The 23283-nt window shown below is 42.6% G+C and overlaps 5 protein-coding genes across 5 annotated transcripts in view; 1 reads left to right on the top strand and 4 right to left on the bottom strand.

Annotated features, from left to right (window-relative positions):
• tyw1 (tRNA-yW synthesizing protein 1 homolog (S. cerevisiae)) overlaps positions 1 to 11294 on the bottom strand; it is a 44381-nt gene extending 33087 nt beyond the window's left edge. Inside the window, exons 1-7 of the mRNA XM_018732641.2 lie at positions 10991 to 11294; positions 10593 to 10720; positions 9946 to 10080; positions 6815 to 6916; positions 5872 to 6066; positions 5445 to 5708; positions 4843 to 4962 (exon numbers count right to left, since the gene is read on the bottom strand). Coding sequence (XP_018588157.2) covers positions 4843 to 4962; positions 5445 to 5708; positions 5872 to 6066; positions 6815 to 6916; positions 9946 to 10080; positions 10593 to 10720; positions 10991 to 11057 — 1011 coding nt within the window. The 5' untranslated portion in view covers positions 11058 to 11294. The remainder of the gene's footprint in view (positions 1 to 4842; positions 4963 to 5444; positions 5709 to 5871; positions 6067 to 6814; positions 6917 to 9945; positions 10081 to 10592; positions 10721 to 10990) is intronic.
• Positions 11295 to 11935: 641 nt separating this feature from the next.
• On the top strand, positions 11936 to 16654 carry sbds (SBDS ribosome maturation factor). The gene is made up of 5 exons (XM_018732534.2): positions 11936 to 12203; positions 12793 to 12922; positions 15209 to 15409; positions 15710 to 15874; positions 15956 to 16654. Exons 1-5 carry the CDS (start codon positions 12076 to 12078, stop codon positions 16082 to 16084), a joined length of 753 nt encoding a protein of 250 aa, XP_018588050.1. The 5' UTR covers positions 11936 to 12075; the 3' UTR covers positions 16085 to 16654.
• A 970-nt stretch (positions 16655 to 17624) lies between these two features.
• Positions 17625 to 18357, bottom strand: LOC108922381 (claudin-4-like). Its single transcript, XM_018732487.1, has one exon. It carries the CDS (start codon positions 18333 to 18335, stop codon positions 17625 to 17627), a length of 711 nt encoding a protein of 236 aa, XP_018588003.1. The 5' UTR covers positions 18336 to 18357.
• A 239-nt stretch (positions 18358 to 18596) lies between these two features.
• LOC108922471 (claudin-4-like) lies at positions 18597 to 19725 on the bottom strand. Its single transcript, XM_018732626.2, has one exon. It carries the CDS (start codon positions 19709 to 19711, stop codon positions 19073 to 19075), a length of 639 nt encoding a protein of 212 aa, XP_018588142.1. The 5' UTR covers positions 19712 to 19725; the 3' UTR covers positions 18597 to 19072.
• A 1333-nt stretch (positions 19726 to 21058) lies between these two features.
• On the bottom strand, positions 21059 to 21855 carry LOC108922470 (claudin-4-like). The gene has a single exon (XM_018732625.1). The coding sequence runs from the start codon at positions 21768 to 21770 to the stop codon at positions 21081 to 21083; it is 690 nt and encodes a 229-aa protein (XP_018588141.1). The 5' UTR covers positions 21771 to 21855; the 3' UTR covers positions 21059 to 21080.
• Positions 21856 to 23283: the final 1428 nt, after the last annotated feature.

Here is a 23283-nt window from a genome sequence, read left to right as displayed (position 1 = left end):
TTAAATAATAATAAGAGATTTCAAAAGATTCCAATTTGGCAATGAGATGGCAAAGATATTATGGCTTTAAATTCTTCCAACAAAGTTGGCGCTGCAAGTGCATGCTGGAACACTTCACCACCACTGGAACATTAATCACTGTCAATAGAATATACAGCAAGCTACAGCCTCACAGCCGGTCCAGTCATTCATACACCAGCGTGCAAAGGACCTTTTTTCAGCAAACAGAACCATAGGGCACTTCAGTATTCCACATGAGCTGCCCTGAGCAACTGAAATAAGTGCTCCAAACCCAATTTATGTTTGATCAAAACACACCAGCGGAGATATTGGCCAATAGTCTCATTCTAAGTCAATGAAAATGTTCTGTATTCTTGGATGAAACTGAAGTAATAATGGCATCTACAGAGCAAAACACTTTCTCCACATTTTAAATCTCACAGAATGCATTTATTTTAACAATGACACACTGTTTAGAAATTCATAGGCGATGTCAGAAGACGCCTGGGGAAGAGCTAATAAAATAGTGGGCTGCAGCATACGGCATGCCAGGGCTTAGCAAAGTGAAAGAAATAGGCTTCAGGGCTATTTCATAAACACAACGTTCAGACCTATAAATGCTGGCACAGATGGAGGAACTGCATGAACTGTCAGCTTTAGAGACCACAGTCAACCCCACCTGCAACCCCACCCCCCACAAACACACAAAATTTCATCCAAACTACCAACCCATCTACAGGCAAGCACCCCCATCAAGTGCACAAAGTTAAAATACCTGAACACACCCTGCAGGCCCTCCCCCACCACACACTCCAACCTATTTACAAGGAGCTGGCCTTGCTTGAGGCCCATCTGCCGGGTCTATGACTCACACAGACCAGGCAACAAGCTCCCAGAGTCTGGCAGGGATGATTAAATGCTGCCAGAAAGTCCACCGCATCTATGATCACGTTTCTGAGGCCGTGCCTGGTCATGATGAACGACATTCCTTAGCAATTAGCCATACTGTACCATGCTGTACCTGAACAGGCCACAGCAAGCTGTGGTAGCACAGACTAACCCCAGTGGCTGTCCTCAAAAGACTGAAAACTGACCATTTAAAGGAACAATCAGAAGTGAAAATGGCCAAAATCATAACTGTTCCTATACAGATGTTTTTTTACTCCTGTCTTACTATGTGTAACCCTCTTGCCTTGAGCCCAGTGATTGCAAGATAGGCTCCGGAGTGCCCCTACCTTGACCAGGACAAGCTGTTAATAAAGTAAGTACTTAAAACATACTATGACAATGTTGCCAAAAAAATTTTAAACTAATTAAATCTATGGCTTCCTACCTTGAACTTAATAAAACACAGATGAATTTGCATGCACACACACACACACGCATATACCTCGTACACATTGCCAGGTCCCAAAAAATCCAATTCAGCTGTGGGACATAACATATATGGATTCCAGTGGTGTCAAACTGTGTTAACATGTCTGCCTGTTTCTCTGGGCTCATGCTGCTCCCTGGAAATCCCTGCACCACCATCTCTTTTCCACACACACACATGCATGCAGAAGCAGAAAACTTCATCCACTGACTTAAAGATAAGGTATTCCTTCCATTTCTTGAAAAGATAGTAAGCTTTACTGTACATTAAAATTATTTATTGGATCAATGAAATCCTACACAAACACTTACCGTATGTTCCCATGTCAGGCTGACAATTTTTAACAATGACTCTCATGGTCAGGCATTCTGGAGGCATTTCAGATCCACTGTTCTCAAAAAAAAACTTCAGGGTTGACTACAAGCATGTGATTTCTTCCAAGGTCAGACTGATACAGGCAACTAAAACTTTCAGCTTATTTCTTTCTATCATGTGCAGGTAGCAGTGTCCCCTGGGAACCCCCAACTATAGTGGATGGGCTGCAAAGCATCTGGCTCATGAGCAATGTGCCCTTTTCCTTCAGAACTCAGTTGCATCTCGAACTGTACTACAACGTGTACTTGACAGGAAGGCAATCTGTCCACCAGCAACAGCTACACAACACAGCACCTTGTGTCTGTAAGTGTCCCAGCAGATGCACCTCCACCACAGTGACACACTAGTCCTTCAGAGGTCAGAAACAGCAATGGGGCAGGGAGGTTAGTCTACTGGCTCACACACTGAAGCTGATATCCAGCTAGAGTAGGCAATCTTGCTGCTGCTGCTGCTTGTCCAGGTTTCCAGCAACTGCGTGAGTGCAGGAGGCCTCCAGGCTGGGTAACAAACGGTACTAACCTGACTGCTGACATCTCTGCTAGTATACCAAATGGCACATGAGGTCATATAAAACTTTAATGGCAAATGCTAATGGATGCATGTGTACTGACAAGTGTTTGTCTAAAAACATTAAAGAGCAACAATGCTCTGCATTTTGCCCTATTCCATCTATTGATTCTCCCTAAAGTGACTCCCAACAAAATCCATTTACTTGATTTGTAGCTAATATCCATATATACTGATGCCAAAATGTCAAAAACCATTTGGAGTTATTAACTCAGCAAAGTATCTCACAGTACCTAACATTTAGCCTACAAACAGAATGTCAGGCTTTAATTTATAAAAACTTAGCATAGTTTTTTCTTATCAGCCATTCATTACATTTTACTATTAGGTGTGAAATATCTTTGCATATACCAGAATGGAGTGACTGACAATCATAACAGCAAACACTTCTCTTCAGATTATTTCACAAATAGGATTTCAGAGGCATACAGGCAGTTGTAATGCAGCTTCAACTGACTTTTTGTCTATTAGAAACTGTACATCTTTATTTGTGTACAGCAAAAACAAATCATTTACTGGGATGCTTATTTAACAAATGACCATAACATGTTAAAAATACTTAAAATAAATGTCAAGGTCACATCATACATTTCCAGTGCTCCTATACAATCACAAGCTCATCACCAGTGACTTTCACCGCCAACACAGGAATCACGGTGACACCACCTACAGGCTGAAATGAGAAACTTCACAGACACATTTAGCCAAAAGGAAAGATTATCACTGAGCTCTTTAAATGTGGTACATCCTGATCAAACTGGTTAAGCTACATAATACAAAAACTCATAAAACGTATGAATATTACATTCAGATGTCTCTCCTTCTCTTAAAAAGGCCCAAAAATTACCAGAAACTATGTATGTTCAAGTGACTTATATAAGTATCAGATTCGCATTGATTCTTTCAACTCACACTTTCCCCAAAAGCAAATTTCAGTGTTACGTTTGTGCACTAAGCTGCTTTCAATAACTTACCCATGTACATTTACTCTGGAGAAATTCAGGTAACTACCTTGATTGATGGTCCTAGAGCAGCAAGCAGGATTTGAGCCTTGAAGCTCCAACTGCAAGGCCAGGCAATGGGCTCTAACCATTATGCTTCCTGCTGTCCCCACTAAGACAACCAAAGAGACAGAACAGAAAGGCATGGTGCCCCCTTGGCTGACACATCACAGCAAAGTGCACCTTTCAGCCCTCCCATCAGAACACATCAGAAGGAATTAAACAGGTCGAAACACATCCGATTTCCTGCCTCCAGGATGTAATAGGGTGTTTACTGCCTAAGGTGCATTGACAGCCAGATATGTCTTTCAGAAATTTGCTTAACTTTTCAGGACAGTACCAAATGCTCTCAGAGATAGCCTGAGCTCCACATCTCTGCTTTTGTTTGTTTAGTACCTGCTAATGACCCCTAATGTTTAACATTAGCAATATTAGAAATTGTTATATTTTTGACACAGTACAACTTTCAAAACTTAAGTATTTTACAATTTCAGTACCACTTTCAAACTTTTACCCATTTCAATAGCTGGGTATTTTTACTGAAGGGCAAGTATATTGCTCTAGTGTATTACATTAGTGGGACTCAAACTAGTAACTTAGAAGTTACAAGTCCAGTGCAGATTCACCTCTATGCTGTTCCACCAGATTTCTGTATAATTCTACAGTATACTCTCCCTCAACCATCAGTACAGAACACCATGTTGTTCTGTTCCATCTGTTTCTAGTCTATCAAGTGTTTTGAAGAGTTAAAATTGCACCACTGAAATGTGAATTCTACAGTCAGGCACAGATGAACAGATATAAAACCCAGAGCCCAACTTCGAACACAAACGGTCATTGCTGAATTGTCACGGTCTCTCCTGAGGAAAGATGGTACAAGAACATTCCTGGCATGCAGGCTGTCTCCAGGAACATGCGTGGAAATGAGCCTTAGGGGACAGGCTTGGGAGGGAAGTGAAACAGAATGGTAAGCAGCCAGGATGGTGCACCCTGTACTGGCCCACAGGACCAAAGCCCAAATCCAGCATGACATTTCTGTCCTGCCAATCACAGCTGGCCACAAACACAGGGGCCAAGAGCTGCAGTGGGAAGCAGCTTCACCAGAAGGGTCATCTCAGCACCTTCTGCTGTCTCGCCACCAGTGTCCATCACGAACCTATATGCTTCAGCAGACTACAAAATTTGTTTTTAAAAACAGAGGTATAAAATGGTCCAGAAAATATGCAGTTAAATTACTAATGACAATGCTAATGGCGAAGGGAAGTCTACAGCCAGGGTTCTGTCTGCATTACTCTCCTCATTGATGATTCATCCAACAGTGGGAGTTGGCACTTACAGTTCACTACCATGCAAGTCATATGAAACTGGCTCAGGCTGAAAAACCCATTAGAAACTCAGTTTCCTTCAATGAACCCAAACTACTTACATTCAGCTTCCACTTATTCAATTTGTTCCAGACACACATACAGCACACACAGAGTACGTATACAGAAGACACTCACATGGATGTGCCATTCGCCTCACCTTAGCTTTCCTCATGAGATTCATGACATTCCCGAGGTCTTCCATGTCAACAACAGAGCGGTGGTCTGCTTCTTCTCCTGTGGCAGATTCTGCGTCACTGCTGGTCTCCATCAGCTGCTCCTGCAAAAATAAAAGCCGCTACAAGTGGCTCCCGTCACTCAGGCAGCTTCTTGAGACGCAAACTGCCACTGCAGACTTATTTAGCGTCAAGCCACACCAAACCAATAAAAATGATGTGTCACATCATTGGTGGAACGCTTATTTGCGGATTTCTCTTGCTTCTCATTTTCATTTTACAAAAGACCATATGCACATTCATTGCCATTTGTAATTAGACACACTATTGACTTGAATAAAAACATTTCATACATGCAAAGAGATTAGGAAAACAGCTGGGTCGCAACTACAAAAACACTTCCCAGTTTAGAAATCTGTTAAAGCTCTGAATGTCAGCCACTGAATCAGTTAATTCTATGGAGAACACAGGGCTTCTTTTCACTCATTCTGTATAAGAAGCGTCAGTGAGTCTTACCGTATCAACAATTAAAAAATCTGAAGAAAAAAAAATACACTTATGACGTTCTACAGGTTAGCATCCTTGCCTCTGAGCTGTGGTGCTCTGACTGCTCCAGGACCTTCCCCTTGCCCTTGCTCTTACAGGTCCCCTTCTTGCACTTCCCACTGCACGCCTTCTTCTCCCCACGGACCAGGGCTTCCAGACGCTTCAGAAGGCGGGCTTTCCAGCTCCCAAAATCAGCCTCCAAGCTGCCGTGGCGGCTCTTCACCACATTGGCATCACCCTCACCGCGCGTCAAAATGCGGGCTGCGCTCAGCATCCACAGCCACTTGTCTACGTTCTTGCTCACCTGGAGAGAGTGGGAGGCACATGATATGCAGCCTCTGCCAATGGTCACAGAGTTTGGGGATGAATGTAAATGGGGAAAGGCTGTCAGGAGCACTGACAGGCATGAGGAATGAAACAGCTCACACACAGCTGAAGAGAGAGAGCAAAAATGTAACATAGCTTACAGTATTATAGTGTCCCGTGTAAACAGAGTTTCCGAGGCCAAACACAGCATATCTCATGCCTTTCAGGTATGTCTGGCCATATCGGAAGTCAGTAGAGGCCTCCTCCAGCCATTTGCAGAACCACTCAGCATTCTCTGTGGGCAGCCCGTCGGTGTATGTGGCCAGCAGGAACACGCAAATTGCTTTACTAGTACACTGAGGGTGGTGGGTAGGGGGGTTCAGTACAAAAGAAATCAGGGTGTTAAAGAGGACATGAAACCAACTGGACTTCTTAAACAGACACATTTTACAAGTACAATAAATCCTAATGCATGGTCTAGGGCGACAGGGATTTGTGAACTGGGCAGAGTCTGGCTGTGCTGAACTGGAAATGCCGATAAATATAACACAGAAAGACCAGAACAAGGTCATCCTGCCCCGAGTACTGCCTCTAAACGGATAAAGGGAGACACACAGTGAATGATGTGGGAGCAAGCTGCCTGACTGATAGTTGGGTGGCCAGGATCAATGTGTTGTGTGTCTCTGTGGTAGAATCTAGGACAGCCTTCTGCTTGTGGTCATTTCTCTTTTATAGATTTCCATCTCCATACTGTGACAAATTCCACTGAATGGAGTCCAATTTCCACCTTCCCCACAACCAATCTGCAGTTCTCAAAGACAATGCATGGTACACGAAAACTGAATACTGATTCTTCTTCCATGGGTGGGGGGGAGGAAACATTCACTTGTTTTGCTTTAGCACAGAAGAAAATTAAACTGGATTGCACTTGCCAAAACGAACAGACAAGAGATATGGCTCAACCTCTTCTGATTTTTTTCCCCACTGGAAAAGCATTAAAATTTTGTCTCATATTTAATAGTTGGAAGAATGGAATTGCATATGCAACACCCCTGACTTCAAAAGCACGCAAATATTAACAACAGGATATGGTGGAGAGCTCACTTCATCGGAAAGGCTGTCTTCAGGGTCATAGTCTTTCAAGTCGATCACCTCTGCTATAAGGTCTAGGGCATGAAGATCTTCAGCCAGATTTCTGGCAAATCCCTGAAAACAGAAAAAAATAAGTCCAAGAATTATTTGTAACCTTCCTCTGTATCACAACCTGAGAAATATTCTTCTTACAGCTGCATGGGGGACACAGAGGTACAGCAGGTAAAACCAGTCCCTCCCAGCTCCTGACCTGCTCACTGAGTGCGGAATTTGGATATTTTTCTCTATGTTTACACCTTCAGGCACATAAAATAAGGCACTGGCAAACCACTTCCCTTCCTGCCTTGCAAGACACTCAAAAGATTGCAAGAAATTGGGGTTGACTTGACAGCATGTCCATCATCATCATTATCACAGCTACATATAAAGTGAAAAAATAAAAAAACTTGGAAATAACTCTTAAAGAGCAGTTAAAATAGCCAGCTAAACACGAGTACCATTCAGTTGAATGTCAATCGCCAATATGCGTAAAGTATAAAAGAGATCGGATAATGAGTACTGTGAGTTTACAAATCCACAGAAAACAGCTGAGTTCAAAGGAGAGATAGTACCTGAATGACAAGTACTTTGAAGATGAAAACTGCTGATCTATTTTGTGGACACAATGTGGACTGAAGACAAGTTTTTGCTTTCTCCAGACATAACCTGTCTGAATGCATGAAAAACTAAACCACGAGACCACATTTATTTTGTCCCCCCATTGCTCAGCCAATGATTATCCATAGTCACATACAGTCATGTGAAAAAGAAAGTACACCCTCTTTGAATTCTATGGTTTTAGGTATCAGGACATCATTAAAAAAAAAAATCACCTGGCCCTTAGCAGGTCCTAAATCAGGTAAATACAATCTCAGATGAATGACACACGACATATTACACCGTGTCATGATTTATTTAACAAAAATAAAGCCAAAATGGAGAAGCCATGTGTGAAAAACTAAGTACACCCTTACTGCTTCCATAGGAATTAAGAGGGTAAGTAGCAGCCAGGTGCTGCTAATCAAATGCCCTTGATTAACTGATCATCAGCAAGTGTAACCACTTCTATAAAAGCAGAAGTTTCAGCAGTTTGCTGATCTGAAGCATTCAGGTGTGTGGTAACGCAATGCCAAGGAGGAAAGCCATCAGCAATGATCTTAGAGAAGCAATTGTTACTGCCCATCAATCTGGAAAGGGTTATAAGGCCATTTCCAAACTATTTAAAATCCATCATTCTACAGTGAGGAAGATTATTCACAAGTGGAAAACATTCAAGACAGTTGTCAGTCTTCCCAGGAGTGGACGTTCCAGCAAATTCACCCCAAGATCAGACCGTGCAATGCTCAAAGAAATTGCAAAAAACCTGAGAGTTACATCTCAGACTCCACAGGCCTCAGTTAGCATGTTAAAGTTCATGACAGTACAATTAGACAAAGACTGAACAAGTATGGTTTGTTTGGAAGGGCTACCAGGAAAAAGCCTCCCCTCTCAAAGAACATGACAGCACGGCTTAGATTTGCAAAGCTGCATCTGAGCAAACCACAAGACTCCTGGAACAATGTCCTTTGGACAGACGAGACCAAAGTGGAGATGTTCAGCGAAAACCAAAGAGCATATCAACACAAACACCTCATGCCAACTGTCAAGCACGATGATAGAGGGGTGATGATTTGGCCTTGTTTTGCAGCCACAGGACCTGGGCACCTTGCAGTCATTGAGTCGACCATGAACTCCTCTGTATACCAAAGTATTCTAGAGTCAAATGTGAGGCCATCTGTCCCACAGCTAAAGCTTGGCTGAAATTGGGTCATGCAACAGGCCAATGATCCCAAGCACACCAGCAAATTTATAACAGAATGGCTGAAAAAGAAAAGAATCCAGGTGTTACAATGGCCCAGTCAAAGTCCAGACCTCAACCCAATAGAAATGCAGACAGGGTGGTGGGGTGGCACAGCCAGTAGTGCTGCTGTCTCACAGCACCTGGGTGGTGTGAGACAACATGGGTTCAATCCCTGCTCAGTCTGTGTGGAGTTTGCATGTTCTCCCTGTGTCTGCATGGGTTTCCCCCCCACAGTCCAAAGACACGCTGTTCAGGTTCCCTCATAGTGTGCGAGTGTCATGGCATGAGTGTGTTTCACGGATGCATGGAGGAGTAACCTCTTCTAAGTAGTGTAGTCACCTTAGTGACTAAAGGGTGTGGACTAGTAACACTATGTAGTATTTGTTGTAAGTTGCTTTAGACAAAAGTATCTAAGTGAATAAATGTGAATGCTGTGGTGGGACCTTAAGAGAGCTGTGCACAAACAAATGCCTGTAAACTTCAGTGAACTTAAGCAACATCGTAAAGAAGAGTGGGACAAAATTCCTCCAGAATGATATGAGAGAGTGAAAGTCATACAGAAACCCCTTACTTGAAGTTATTGCTGCTGAAGGTGGTTCTACAAGCTATTGAATCATGAGGTATACTTAGTTTTCTACAGATGGCTTCTCCATTTTGGCTTTATTTTTGTTAAACCATGACACGGTGTAATATGTCATGTATCCTTCATGTGAGGTGGTATTTACCTGATTTAAGACCTGCTAAGGACCAGATGATTTTATTATGCCCTGATACATGAAACCATAGAATTCAAAGAGAGTGTACTTTCTTTTTCACATGGTTGGAGAAGACATGATATTTCCAAAAGCAATTAAACTATGCTAACAAGAACATCCAGACACATACAAAAGATAATGGAAAGATTTCAAAAATAAAGGGGCAGAGAAAGCTTAAAGGAATTTTTAAAAGGCCATGAAGCTTCATGGTTTATGATACACAATTTATAAACTATATTTACATATATGCATCTCCACAGTGACTTCCAATGAACTCTGTGGAGCGTTATTCTTATATTAGCTAGAATTGGTAGAGAAGATTGATGGTGTTCGTAGCTCGGGCTGTTAAGATGTTCGCCAAGCTTGGCATTCAGACTCCAAACGTTTCATCACCAGTTGAGGTGACATCATCAATGCTTAATAGTGGACTTTAGCTTACTGCATCATTTTAAATTACATAAAAGCTGGACTAATACAGTACTGAAATTTCAATGAACACTGCTGTGTACCTTGGCTGTTCCAGTCTGTGATCCAAAAAATATCTTCACCCCTGACACATATATCTTCTGCTCCTTTTCAACCAAATATCCATTTGCTTTAACAATTTTATGTTGCGTGGAGTTGGCAAGTTGGACAGCGTTCTTCTAATCAGAAATACAGAAAAAGAAAATGTTCAATATTGGCAATAAATCAACTTAATTTCTTGATTAATGTAAAATACGTCTAAGCAAACAGTTTTACAGAAAGCAGATAAGCATAATACATCTTGTGTTAACTGTAACACATTTCCAAATTTTCAACATCTGATTGACGTGATGTAGACATGAACACATTCATTTAGCTCATGCCTTTGTGGAAGACAAGAGCAAAATGAACTATAGTATTCTGAGTTACATACAAATATTGAACTATTTACACAGCCTGGCTGAAAATCCAAACTACCAGGAGAAAATTAAGTTCCTTCAATCACGTGGCTTTGTAAGAACTTTTCCTCTGTATAACCCAACATTGCAAATCACCTTAGTCTGACAGAGGCACCATCAGCTAAACAACAACTGGAGGATTTTACATTATTTTAAAGTAATGTACTTCACAGAAGAAACACGTGGGTTTACTGCCATTTGCTCTTGGTGAACCGAGCAGATCCAAGTCCTACCTTCTCCCTGGCCGTGTTCACAGTGAGCCACAGAGCGAAGAGCAGCGCTCCGGCGCAGTACCCGTACCATCTGCTCTGCCACATCCACAGCAGGTAGTCTGAGCTGCTCCAGCCCTCCTCGGACACACCTGTGTGGCACGAGCGAAGCGCGTGAGCACACCCGTCGTGACGTCGAACGAGAGCGAGCCTGCTTTCCTAGATCATGCTGCAGCATATTAGATTGTCACAATTTGTCACAAGGTGTGAACAGCAAAATACGACGTTTCCATCGAAAATACTTGTCTACAATAACTGTTCAGCATGAATTCATGGAAAAGTAACTTATGTGGAAAGGTTTCCGCTGGCAAACGTGTTATCCATCCATCCGATCGCCCACTCCGATAACTGGACTGACTTACCGTCTGTGTCGGCCGCAAAGGCGTGTAAACTTGCAGCCAGCAGCTGTAAAGTCACCAGAAGAAACATTTTCGGGGGTGCCGTGCAATATTCCAAATCGTTTATTAAATAATATGAAACGAAAAGAATAACAATTAAAAAAAAAAAAAAAAATGAACAGCGGCAGAGCAGATAACTTCTGATCTCGTCAGCCGGACGCAGCCATGTCGACTCGGGGAGCGGTGCATGATGGGAAAACACATCCAGCGCTCGTAAATCATCAGTGCTCCTTTAAGAACGCACAATGTATTTTTCTTTGCCATCATAAGTCTCATAAAGATTGTGTAGTGATTTTGCTACAATAAAAACAGTCCATAGTTCTAGAAAAAATAAGTATATAAAATAATAATATCGGTAGGTTACATTATTATTTACGTGCAGTTGAGGCTATGTTTTCACATTTTTATTACTTACTTAATCCATATAAAACGGGGGGCGCGGTGGCGCAGCGGGTTTGGGTGGGTCCTGCTCTCTGGTGGGTCTGGGGTTCGAGTCATGCTTGGGGTGCCTTGCGATGGACTGGCGTCCCGTCCTGGGTGTGTCCCTTCCCCCTCCAGCCTTACGCGCCCTGTGTTGTCGGGTTAGGCTTCGGCTCGCCGCGACCCTGTTTGGGACAAGTGTCTTCACTGAAGACTTCAGCCAGTGTGAGTGATCTTATGTTACTAAACACAGTTCAGGTCCATTTGTTTTTTATAGTGCGCTCTTCTCACCGGAGTGACACACAGCACACAATAGTGTGCGAATTTGATTTAAATGGCGAAAAACGTTATGATCCAACAATATGTACCTGATTTGATAGTTGTAATGTAAGAACTCGCGTGTGGAACGTTTGTGGCTGTGTTTGTTTTTACTCCGGAATCAATGTGTGACACAAAACACATCCATCGTTAGAGACTCGGATGTGGAACGCTTGTAAGCAGTGCTCGCTTGCATTCCGGAAGGAAAGTGTGACACACTGCACGCTCGACGCCGGACACCATAGTGGCGTAGAGATTTTGGGGCACTTCATTTGTTAATAATTTGTTAGTTTTATATATACACTTTAAAAATGTCTATATTCACACCAACAAACCAAATTCGGCTCACGAATGTGGCGGTCGTGAGAATGAAAAAAGGAGGGAAAAGATTTGAAATCGCCTGCTACAAAAATAAAGTAATGAGCTGGAGATCAGGAGCGTGAGTACTATCTATCTACTTGTCTTGTATCATGTGGTCACTCAAGTTGATTTATATGTCATTTTTCTCTGTTGTTAACACTCAGCAAGTAGGTACATACGTGCCTAAATAAATTGAGATAATTATGCTACTACTACTGGAACAAAATTCTACGTTTTCCTACTCTACAATCGGCAGTAGCTTGTTTAGATCAATTTAAATAGTCTTATTATATTATCTCAGATCAGCAGAGTTAGACTTAAATTATTATTATTATTTATATATAATTAATTATCTTTAACAAAGTTATAGTCTATATGTGTTGGGGGGAGGGGGTTCAGCAGGTAGCATAGTAGTGGTTAGAGCTGCTGTATATTTAAACCATTGGAATCCCACCTGCTTAGATTAATTGTTCTAGTAAAAATATACAGCTTTATAAATGAGTAAATAATTGTAAGTAAATTAACACCATAAGTTGCTGGATAAAAGTGTCAGCTAAGTGAATAAATGTAATATATTTTATCATACAGTGTGTCATATATCATATAATGTGTAAGAGGACGTTTTGCAGATGCGCAAAGAACTAATGCATTTTTCATTTCTTGTTTAGAGAGAAAGATCTTGATGAAGTCTTGCAGACCAACACAGTCTTCATAAATGTATCCAAGGGTCAGGTGGCAAAAAAGGAAGATTTGTCAAAAGCCTTTGGAACTGAAGACTTGACAGAAATATGTAAACAGGTGAGTATTTTTTATAATGTATGCTGTTGTCTCAGTGTATCAATTCTACTCCTAAATGCAGGCTTCCCTCTTATAAAAAAACCCACCTTTTATGAGAAATCAGGCATAGAAGCACATCTAATTTGTGCCCTAAAATGCGCACATTGCACACCTAGGAAAAATGTCCTACAAAAACACAGATGTCACAATATGAGCCTTTGTGACATGACGAGCACCTTACTCCCATGCGTTTTGTGACTTTTTCTGCACATTGCAGGTCTCTTTTATCCCTAGCCCAGTTGCAAACATATTTAAGAAGTCTCATAACTTTTTGTCATCAGTAATAATTATGACATCTAATAGCAGTTTTACAAAAAATGCTAAAAGTTGAAAACGAAAAGGAAAGTGTTGCATATCAGTTTAAAAGTTGTACACAATACACATAGAATTCTGTAATATCAATAATAGTGACTTTAGTGTGATGTAATTTACTCTTTGTGAATTTTAAATGATACTTCAAAAGAGGCTGTTACGACTGATGCTGCGATTGACATATGATGACACTTCACAAATAGGTTATGACTGTTTTAAGTGATTACAGTAACTACATTGTTAGAATTGTCTGCTTAGGTAGTGTATTATTTCAGCAACCGTGCATTAGGGGAACAGGTTAAAATGATGTGGAATAATTATTTTATGTAGTTCATTTAAAAGCAGCTTCTCAAAGTGCTTTACAACAAAGAAGAAAAAAATATGGGTTACAACTCTAAAGCAGAACAATCACTGCAACAGTCATACATTACAGATAATTTAGAGTCACTAGTTTACCTGAAGGGGGCACGGTGGCGCAGTGCGTTGGACTGGGTCCTGCTCTCCGGTGGGTCTAGGGTTCGAGTCCCACTTGGGGTGCCTTGCGACGGACTGGCGTCCCGTCCTGGGTGTGTCCCCTCCCCCTCCAGCCTTAGGCCCTGAGTTGCCAGGTTAGGCTCCAGTTCCCCGTAACCCCGTATGGGACAAGCGGTTCAGAAAGTGTGTGTGTGTGTGTGTGTGTGTGTGTGTGTGTGTGTGTGTGTGTGTGTGTGTGTGTAGTTTACCTGAAGTGAATGTCTTTAAATTGTGGGAGGAAACCATTGCAAGGGAGCCTGCTGTACCATTCTGCTGCCCAAGAACAACAGAAAAAAAGGAAAATGGTAAGGCAAATGATGAATGGGAAGGGGAATCGGAAAAATGGAGAACATAAATGTGTTATGTATAAGCGAGTTTGAGCAACGGGCCTTAAGTCTGGATTTAAAGGTGTCCAGAATAGTTCTGACATTTGAAACAGCATTTTAATTAGATTTTGTATGTATTAAAGGATAACGCAGGACTTCTGCATGTTTTAGTGAAAAATGGTTGAACCCTTGTGTGGCTCAGAATGTGTTATGTTTTTTTTCAGGGTACTTTATTGTTAAGACTTTAAGAGAATTCACATTAAGAAAAAGATTTTCAGGAACAAATTAAACTTGTTATGCAACAGAAGCTTGTATGATCTTTATTTACACTGAAATGGACACATTTTACTGTAATTGTAATACACTGTTGTGGAATTTGGTTTGAATCGACACACAGTTTGATATATCAAGGCCTTTATTTCTTCGAAGTATCTGTACAAACAGCATGCAGGTAGGCAACTGCAAAGAGAAGCTCCCTAAAACAATGCAACTTATCGGTGTGTCTGTGTGTGTGTTATGCTATAAAGGAGGGTAGATGAATATTCATAAGTGGAAAATTACCAAAATAGAGCACCAGTGATGGGTGTACATTTTAAAGAGTACCAGTGGTGAGTGCTGAAACAGTTTATTTGAGACAACTTGCAGGTAACAGAGATATGAAGAACAGAGGTGCCAAGGGACAGCACCCTTGGCTAGATAACAGCAGTCCCATATCATGCACAACATGATTCAGTCAGACCAAAGACAAAACATCTGCTTCATCATTAATTTTCTCTCTGTACACTGGTCCATATGGTGGTATGTGACAAATTGACTGTACTCAAGAATCATCTCTCTGTCCAGTTCTCTCCTTTTTGATGTAATGTATTATTTTTGTACTTTTTACAAAACTGGTACTTGTTTGTACTCAAGATCTTTGCTACTTTTTGTACTTTCTTCTGAGATGTACATCACTTTGGAGAAAAAGCATCTGCTAAACAAATGTAAATGTGTGTTTCCTTTACCTAAAATCTAAGTGTTAGGCTGGGGCCAGGCCTGTGTGGGAAATGTGAACAAAGAAAAATATCACATGAATAACTGTCCTTCACGTACTCAGATTTTAGCAAAAGGAGAGCTGCAAGTGTCAGATAAGGAGCGACAGACTCAGCTGGAGCAGATGTTCAGGGACATAGCCACCATCGTAGCAGAGAAGTGCGTCAACCCGGAGACTAAGCGGCCCTACACAGTCAGTCTCATAGAGCGAGCCATGAAGGACATCCACTACTCAGTCAAAGCCAACAAAAGCACGAAACAGCAGGTTTGTGGTATTATGCATTGCTTCAAACGTGCGGTACTGTGTGGGAGTAGCTATCACATCAAATGTGGGACAAACACTTGTGGGAGAAGTTAAGTCTTTCTGAAAGTGTGGAGGGGTATGTGTCCCACCTCTTCCTACCATTTTTATCTTGCATATATTTCTCTAAGAGTATTAAAATTTCTCATTTTCTTGGAATATTATTTACAGTCAAATATACTGCTAAGTTTTCCTAAAATGGCTTACTTATTAAAAGATAATAGTCAGGCACTATTGGTTTGACAGTGAAACATTTCCTGGCAGGCTTTAGAAGTAATCAGACAACTGAAAGAGACCATGCAGATTCAGAGGGCTCACATGAGACTTCGCTTCATCCTACCTGCCAAGGAGGGCAAGAGGCTGAAGGAAAAACTGAAGCCCTTGCTGAAAGTAGTGGAAAGTGAGGATTTTGATGAGCAGCTGGAGATGGTGAGGATCCACGAACTGTACCATGATTTTCTCTCTACTTTTGTAGTCAAATGCTCATGCCCTGCTCTTGTTCCCCTGCAGGTGTGCCTCATAGACCCTGGCTGCTTCCGGGAAATTGACGAGCTGATCCGTTGTGAGACAAAGGGAAAGGGGACTTTAGAGGTGCTCAGTTTGAAGGATGTGGAGGAGGGAGATGAGAAGTTGGAGTAGGCCCAGGGCATACAATTGGCTTCCTGCCCACACTCACTACAGCAACAATGCAGGCTAAAAAACTGAATCATTGGAAAATATTGCGGCCTCTTTTTATGAGTGGACATTTTATGTTATGCAGATTAAAAGAAATAACAGATTTTCTGAAAAGTTAAACGTCAATTTTTTTCATTTGAGAATTTGAAATTCTGGATGGACACATGGGTGAATCAAGGGGATGAAGTGTTATTTCAACTCAGATATTAATGGAAGATGTATTTGAGCTGATGTGATTTTGAGTGATAAATGTTGTGTGCTGCCAATTTACTGCTGTAAGCTTTAGCAATGGAAGGTATTTCAGTGTCATTGATGGGTTCCATCAGATTGTACATTTCACAAGTATGTGATTGATTTCCATGAGATGGCTGTATCAGAAGCCTTTCAAATGTTCTCTTTTTTGAACTAACTGATGTGTAACGATATGAGCCTCTATTAATGCTTATCTAACATAAACTTAACATGCCAATATTTAATAATTTCCAGAGTTATATAGAAATATATTTGAAACACTTCTCAATGTATTTAAAACTGCAGGCAAAAACACTGTAAAATTATTAAACATTTAAATAATACTTTTTTTCTGCAGCATGATCTGAATAAATTGGTATGTTTGCAGCATGATATTTGCACACAACACAATTTTCTGTTTCTGTAATAGTTATGTCCTCTGTGGATTTGTGATTTATAATGGTACTGTCTGTCTCATCTGTGGATTCAGGAGCAGAACTGCAACAATGATTACGTTTGGTATGTGTTTGTGAATCCCACAGAATGTTCCCCTAACACTCAGAAAAAATCAGCTGGATAACAGTTAAACCTGTTAGGTCTGTCTTATAAAAAGTGTTGATGACAACAGAAGGCACAAAAATGCTGAGAGTTTCTTATATTCATACCTAAATAATTCAGATAGGTTGATAGGCATGTCTATCCAATTGAGTGTGTTACTGTAACTTTGGAATCAGCTGAGACCAAGAAGTTGGGAATAGACTTGAAACTTGGTGTGCATGACGAGGGTGAGCACCATATGGTAATGTAGACAAAGAGGAAACCAGAACAGAACATGCCTGAAGCATCTTGGGTGTGTAGAAGGTGTTTGATTAATTGAGTTGGGAGAGAGAAAAACAAACTACTGGAGGAGCAGAGGCTGCTCTACTTACCGCTGTACAATCATGCATTTACGCTGTGGAAAGATTGTCGGTTTCATTAAGCAGCATTCAGCCATTCCCCTTGATCCTAAATATGGAGCAGTGTAGAACCTATTCTGTCCTGTATGACAAAGGTTTTGCAAGTTTCCCCATAGTTGTGAATTACTAATAACATAGCATAACATAACACTGCATCCTATTGCAGCATTGTTGTCAAGGTTGTCTGTTGAAATAACCAGCAGAACAACTGAAGTGTATTTGAAAACAATACTGCTGGGGATGTCTCTCATCATCTCATTTAATTTATTATCTTAAATTAGATCTGTCATGGAAACAAATAAATAGGAAGTGCCTTTTCAGACCGAGTGAAATACATGTCCTGGCCCAAAGGCAGCGTTGTGAATAGGGATGAAAGGGTCCGCTTGAATAGGCCTTGCCACCTCTTGCGTTCTGGCTGCTGAGCACCTGGTGCAAAGGATACCTCCTCCAAGAATCAACAGGGACATGGCTGTCCAGCCGGCATACAAGGCCTCTCCCCAGTCTCTGCGCAGCGATGGAAGGGTCTCCAGAACCTTTGTGGTGTCGTGTGTGGTCCAGGATACAGGAATGAGGAGCAGGACCCCTGACAAAATGAATGCCGCCCCCGAGACCACCTTCACCTGAACTCGGTCAGGGAATTTCAGCCATCCAATGGTGTAGATGACAAGTGGAAAAACCCCGACGCCGATGGAGGACGTTATCATTGCCTGCCAGGCGCGAAAGTTCCCCCCGAGGCTTAGTAGCGACTGGTAGAGGCTGCAGCGCAGAGCTCCGACACTGTGGTGTTCCCAGTCCAGCCACACTCCGTCCCAGTAGACTGGCAGCGTGCCCGTGGTGTTGCCCAGGTCCCCGCTCACTCTCCACATGGGCAGGCACCTGGTGAGGACGGCGCAGAGCCAGCCGACGACGCTCAGTCCGAAGGCAACCAGCTCGACCTTCCTCTCCATGGCTCTGCGAAAGTGAGCTTCTGTATGGGAGGGAATCCGATCTGATGGCTGCTGCAGAGCCGCAGACCAGCTCTCCCACATTCCAGCTCTGGGCGGGGAGTATTTTGACTATGCTTTGTCTTACCACAGCTTCAGAACACAATCCTTTCAGTTTCCACTCACAGAGGCGGAAACAAAGATCCCCACAGACACAGACCCAGGCCTGATGAGTCAGTAAGAGGAGCAGAAACTCCTGTGCGTTCGGTGTTCGCTGCTTTCTCTTTTAATTCCTTTCGTAACGCGATCACTTTCTGTGAAGTTTTTATTTCGTTGCAACGTTGGCTTGTGCTTTTTACTGTCTGCATGTTTTTCCATTTGCTGGAAGACACAACGTTCAGTTTCATTGAAAAGGTTAAAAGCGAGTGGTTGGCAATTCGCTGTGAGAACATGACACTTCTTTTGAGGCAGAGGACTGTTGCTTAACGCAAAAGGAATGCTACAAAGCTTGTGTATAATTGGTTCATTTTTATTTTGTGCAAATTCTCAGTATCACAGAGGATCCTCTTTTGAGGAAGAAAAGTCTTTTACAAAAGAAAAACTGAATTTCAGGATACAGTGCATATTTATTTCCAGCAGGCTACGCAGTCTACACTGTAACGCATTAACATTTTCCTTTTAATCCTCCCAAATCTCCAGTGTATATATCTGAGCTCTAATTTTTCATGTTAATGTCATACAGGAGGCTCAAAAGTCAATCTAAATGTACAAAAATATAGTTTTCGGAAGAACCTGTGAAAATACCGCTGTAGTTAGTGTCCCTGTCAGGTAGACACCCTCTGTCAGACGTAATTTTTTATGGCATAACTGCGTTGAGCAGAGTTGTGGGTGTCAGCAAGCGTGTAGCGAGTGGAGTAGGTGACCTTCTCAGGAGGGCAGGTGGTGCAGAGAACTGCCCCTCCGAAGAGCAGGAACCCTGCAGTGACCCAGCCCACGTAGAGCGCTGCGCCCAGCTCCTTCTTGAGCGGCTCTGGAACCATTGGATTATGGAAGTCCTGAATGATGGTGTTGGCGGTCCAGGAGACGGGCACGATGGTAGTGAGGCCTGAGAGAAGGAAGGAGACCCCAGATGCCAAGACCACGCGGGCCTTGGCCCTTGGGTTTGCCAGGCATTTGGTGCACTGGGCACCCACCAGGAAGATGAGGAAGCCCAAGCAAGCTAGCACCATGGCAATCACCACCAGGCCCCGAGCCGCCTGGAGGTCAGGGGACAGGTCCAGCAGGGCGTCATAGATCTTGCACTGCATCTGACCCGTGGTCTCGTACACGCAGTTCATCCACAGGCCCTCCCAGAAGACCTGTGCCACCACGATGTTGGTGCCGACAAAGGCTGTCACGCGCCACATGGGCAAGGCACAGATGAGAATGGTGCCAGCCAAGCCGATCATAGACATGATTATGCCCAGGGTCTGGAAAGCCATGGCTGTCGTTGCCACCTCTGAAGACCTAATAGCAATATAAACAGAAAATCAAAACATGGTCATTATCTGGGATATGCACTGTAACAAATTTCTATAGCTGTGGTTTCATGTTTCATCTCTCTTCACCGTTCATTTTCATGACATACTGTACTATGTATTGTAGTAATGTACAGTATAATATATTTCACTGTTATGAAACAGTCTACTTTCTATCCCCCCCCCCAATATTCATCTTGTTCTTAGTGCTTTTCTGGGGGAAAAGATGTCTCTTGTGCAGGAATTCTTAAGCTGGGGTCAATGAATGGGCTTCAGAGGGGGGATCTATGAAGGGCAGGTTGGCTTTAAAAGTAACACTGTCTAAATAAAAGTTAAGAATAAAAATATTAGTCAGTTATTACTGTCTATGGCATAATTATATTGTGAAGGTGATCAAGTTTCACCTAAATCAATTCAGTGCTATATTTTCTGTGAATTGATTTCTGGAGATTTTCTAGGAGGGGTTTCCAGCCTTCATCAGATTCTTAAAGTGTTTGTGGTCTTGAAAAGGCTAAGAATCTCACAATAACCATCATCCATTACTAGGTGGCAGTACAACACAAGGCAAAAAAATAAAACCTCCAAACTAACATTGGGGTTAAATTACTGTGGAAAACACCTGTTTTTGCTCTTTATTCAGATGATTCCCTTCATGATGTTAACCTATACATTCCTGGTATTTTTTAGATTATAAATTACATTAATCTTGGAACATGATTACATGAGTTTGTATGAGTTTTAACAACATGGACAAAGTACCTATTCTGTGTTTGTGTATTTGATTTTTTCTTGTATTTTTTGACAGAAGCCATATCAACCTAGAATTATCAGTAAGTAAATAAGTTTTCTGAAGACAGAAAATCAATAAGGACAAATATTGACGCATACAATTACGAACATATTGACAACTGATTCACTGACTATAACTTCCATTACGGTCACTTCTAACTTTTTTCTTAATATTCTCTTAAAGAATGTTTGTAGAACTTGCTCAGTAATATCGTATTCATAATAATCTTATATACTGACTAGGTGACAACAGTGAGAAAGACCACAGCAAAAAGGTAGATTGTATTTCTGATGTTCTTTACATCAAGTTAAACAATGAATTTAATGTATGTCTGAATAAAAATATTCAAAATTCGGCACACACAAGAATAAAAGTTAAGAGCCGAAGGGCTTTTCTTAAAACACAACCGCGCATTTCCCTCCTTAAAGCCGTTTGTAGCGCCTCTCATTGCTCTTACACGGCAGCTTACATGTATCTCAGGGTTTGAGAAGAAGTAAACAAAGCACCTTTGTTAAACGAGCAGGTGTCCTCCATACTCCACACTCATATGTATGTCTTTGCTGGAGTGGATGGCCTGGTGGAAGGGGCTCCTGTGCGCACTGAGCTCACTTTGCTGGGTGCTCTTGATGACCTCACAATGAGGTACTTAACAGAGGGGCTCTTCTCCTCTTTGGGAGGACAGAGATTTAAAAGCAGGATTCCTCCCAGGATGAGCAGGACGGTGGCACCCCAGCCGATGTAGAGAGAGGCGCCTATCTCCCTGCGCTGTGCGTCGGTGAAAAGGGGGTTGTAGAAGTCCGATATGATGGTGCTGCCCGTCCAGGAGACGGGTACCAGGCACAGGATGCCGGTCGAAATCAGGATGAAGCCAGCGGCACTGGTGAGCTTCGCCTTGGTGAGCCCCTCTGCTACGAAGTTGGTGCACTTTCCCCCAATGAAGGCCAGAAGGAGCCCCGTGATGCCCAGAATGATGGCGATGATCATTAAGGCACGTGCCGCCTGCAGGTCAGGGCTCAGCACCAGTGTGGAATCATACATCTTGCACTGTGTCTGGCCTGTGCTTTGCATCACACAGTTCATCCAGATGCCCTCCCAGATGATCTGCGCCGTCACAATGTTTGTCCCGATGAAAGCTGTAACCTTCCACATGGGGAGGCCGCAGGAGAGGATCACCCCCAGCCATCCCAGGAGTGCCAGGCTACTCCCCAGCGTCTGCATCCCGACAGACCGCATGCTGAAAGCGGCTGCGTCTCCGGCTGACTTCTTTCTGTGGCTCCTGAGGGTGTTGCTCCCTTCCGAGTTCTCCCTTCGCACTGGAGTTACCGAACTGATGCAAGCGGGTGCTTTTATGACTCTGCAAGAGGGCGGTGTTCAGCTGCACAGCAAACATAAGTGCGGAGCGCTCAATACCAGCTCTGCGGGATTCTTTTCACTGAACCACGATGAAGGTTTTGGTCTCCTCCCTGAGCTCGAATCACTTTACCATATGTTTTGTTTAAAAGAAAAGGAAAAACAGCTCACCTTCTAGAGCACTGATTTCTAACGATGATCTATCAAAATCACAATATTTTTCACATTAGACCTCCACAATGATTCTGAGACACATATACAGGGGATCTTAGCACTTAATGTTGTTAAAATGAATTCTGTGACACTTTTGCTGGTATCACATAGAATAAATGTCCTTCATTGTTTGAGCTCAGAAGGGGGTGTGGTGGTGCAGTGGGTTGGACCACAGTCCTGCTCTCCAGTGGGTCTGGGGTTTGAGTCCTGCTTGGGGTGCCTTGCGACGGACTGGCGTCCCGTTCTGGGTGTGTCCCCTCCCCCTCCGGCCTTACGCCCTGTGTTACCGGGTTGGCTCCGGTTCCCCGTGACCCCGTATGGGATGAGCGGTTCTGAAAGCTCAAAGAAGGGGCGTGGTGGTGTGGTAGCGCAACAGGTTTTGCCAGGTCCTGCTCTCTGGTGGGTCTGTGGTTCGAGTCCTACTTGGGGTGCCTTGTGATGGACTGGTGTCCTGTCCTGGATGTGTCCCCTCCAGTCTTGTGCCCTGTGTTGCCGGGTTAGGCTCTGGCTCACTGTGGCCCCGCTTGGGATAAATGGTTTCAGACTGGGCATGTGTGTGTTTGAGCTCAGCTCATTCTCAAACTGCTGACCACTACGCAAATGAAATTGTGCACACCGCTAAAACTGATGGTTTTTAAAATGATCACAGTCGTCTTTTTGCTTCGTGTGTCTATCCGGTGTAGAAATGTAAAAGAAATGATGACAAGGTTACGTCCCTGGAAATGTAACGTAAGCAAACAGAAGGTTGCCAACATGTGGCTTAACCAGTTTTTCGCAGATACTTTGAGTTTCAGGAAGTTAAAAAGGGCAAAACCGCACCTACGGCATTTTCCAAACAGTTACAAAAAATACGACTACAGCTGTTTCCACGGTTGTTGGGAACAAAGACTTAATTCATTATCAGATTCTAAACCTTGAACCTTAAAAGTATGAAACCTAGACTGTACAAGTACAGCACATCTATATCGCGGTAAAAGTAGATAGAAGACCTGGCTAATCAACAAAATAACAATACGTGGCAACATTTTTACTTGACCTACATCGAAACATACTGAGAAAGCGGTACATCTTTTAGAAATTGCTCTTTGAAACACTCATGAGTCGGACTGTCATCCGTCGTCTGAAAGACATGAAACCTGAGCTGTATAAAAGAGAAACATTTATTGACGTTGTCTGGATCGTG

The sequence above is a fragment of the Scleropages formosus genome, chromosome 10 (genome assembly GCF_900964775.1).
Source record: "Scleropages formosus chromosome 10, fSclFor1.1, whole genome shotgun sequence".
NCBI lineage: Eukaryota > Metazoa > Chordata > Actinopteri > Osteoglossiformes > Osteoglossidae > Scleropages > Scleropages formosus.
The sequence above is the reverse complement of the archived record's forward strand: the minus strand, read 5'-3'. Positions and strand labels throughout refer to the sequence as shown.

What these genes read in the sequence shown, in the direction of transcription:
- sbds (XM_018732534.2), top strand. Translation starts at nt 12,076, where the DNA reads ATGTCTATATTCACACCAACAAACCAAATTCGGCTCACGAATGTGGCG. An exon ending in ACAAAAGCACGAAACAGCAG is followed by an intron (nt 15,410 to 15,709) that starts GTTTGTGGTATT and finishes ATTTCCTGGCAG; the next exon opens with GCTTTAGAAGTAATCAGACA. An exon ending in TTGATGAGCAGCTGGAGATG is followed by an intron (nt 15,875 to 15,955) that starts GTGAGGATCCAC and finishes GTTCCCCTGCAG; the next exon opens with GTGTGCCTCATAGACCCTGG.
- LOC108922381 (XM_018732487.1), bottom strand. Translation starts at nt 18,335, where the DNA reads ATGTGGGAGAGCTGGTCTGCGGCTCTGCAGCAGCCATCAGATCGGATT.
- LOC108922471 (XM_018732626.2), bottom strand. Translation starts at nt 19,711, where the DNA reads ATGGCTTTCCAGACCCTGGGCATAATCATGTCTATGATCGGCTTGGCT.
- LOC108922470 (XM_018732625.1), bottom strand. Translation starts at nt 21,770, where the DNA reads ATGCGGTCTGTCGGGATGCAGACGCTGGGGAGTAGCCTGGCACTCCTG.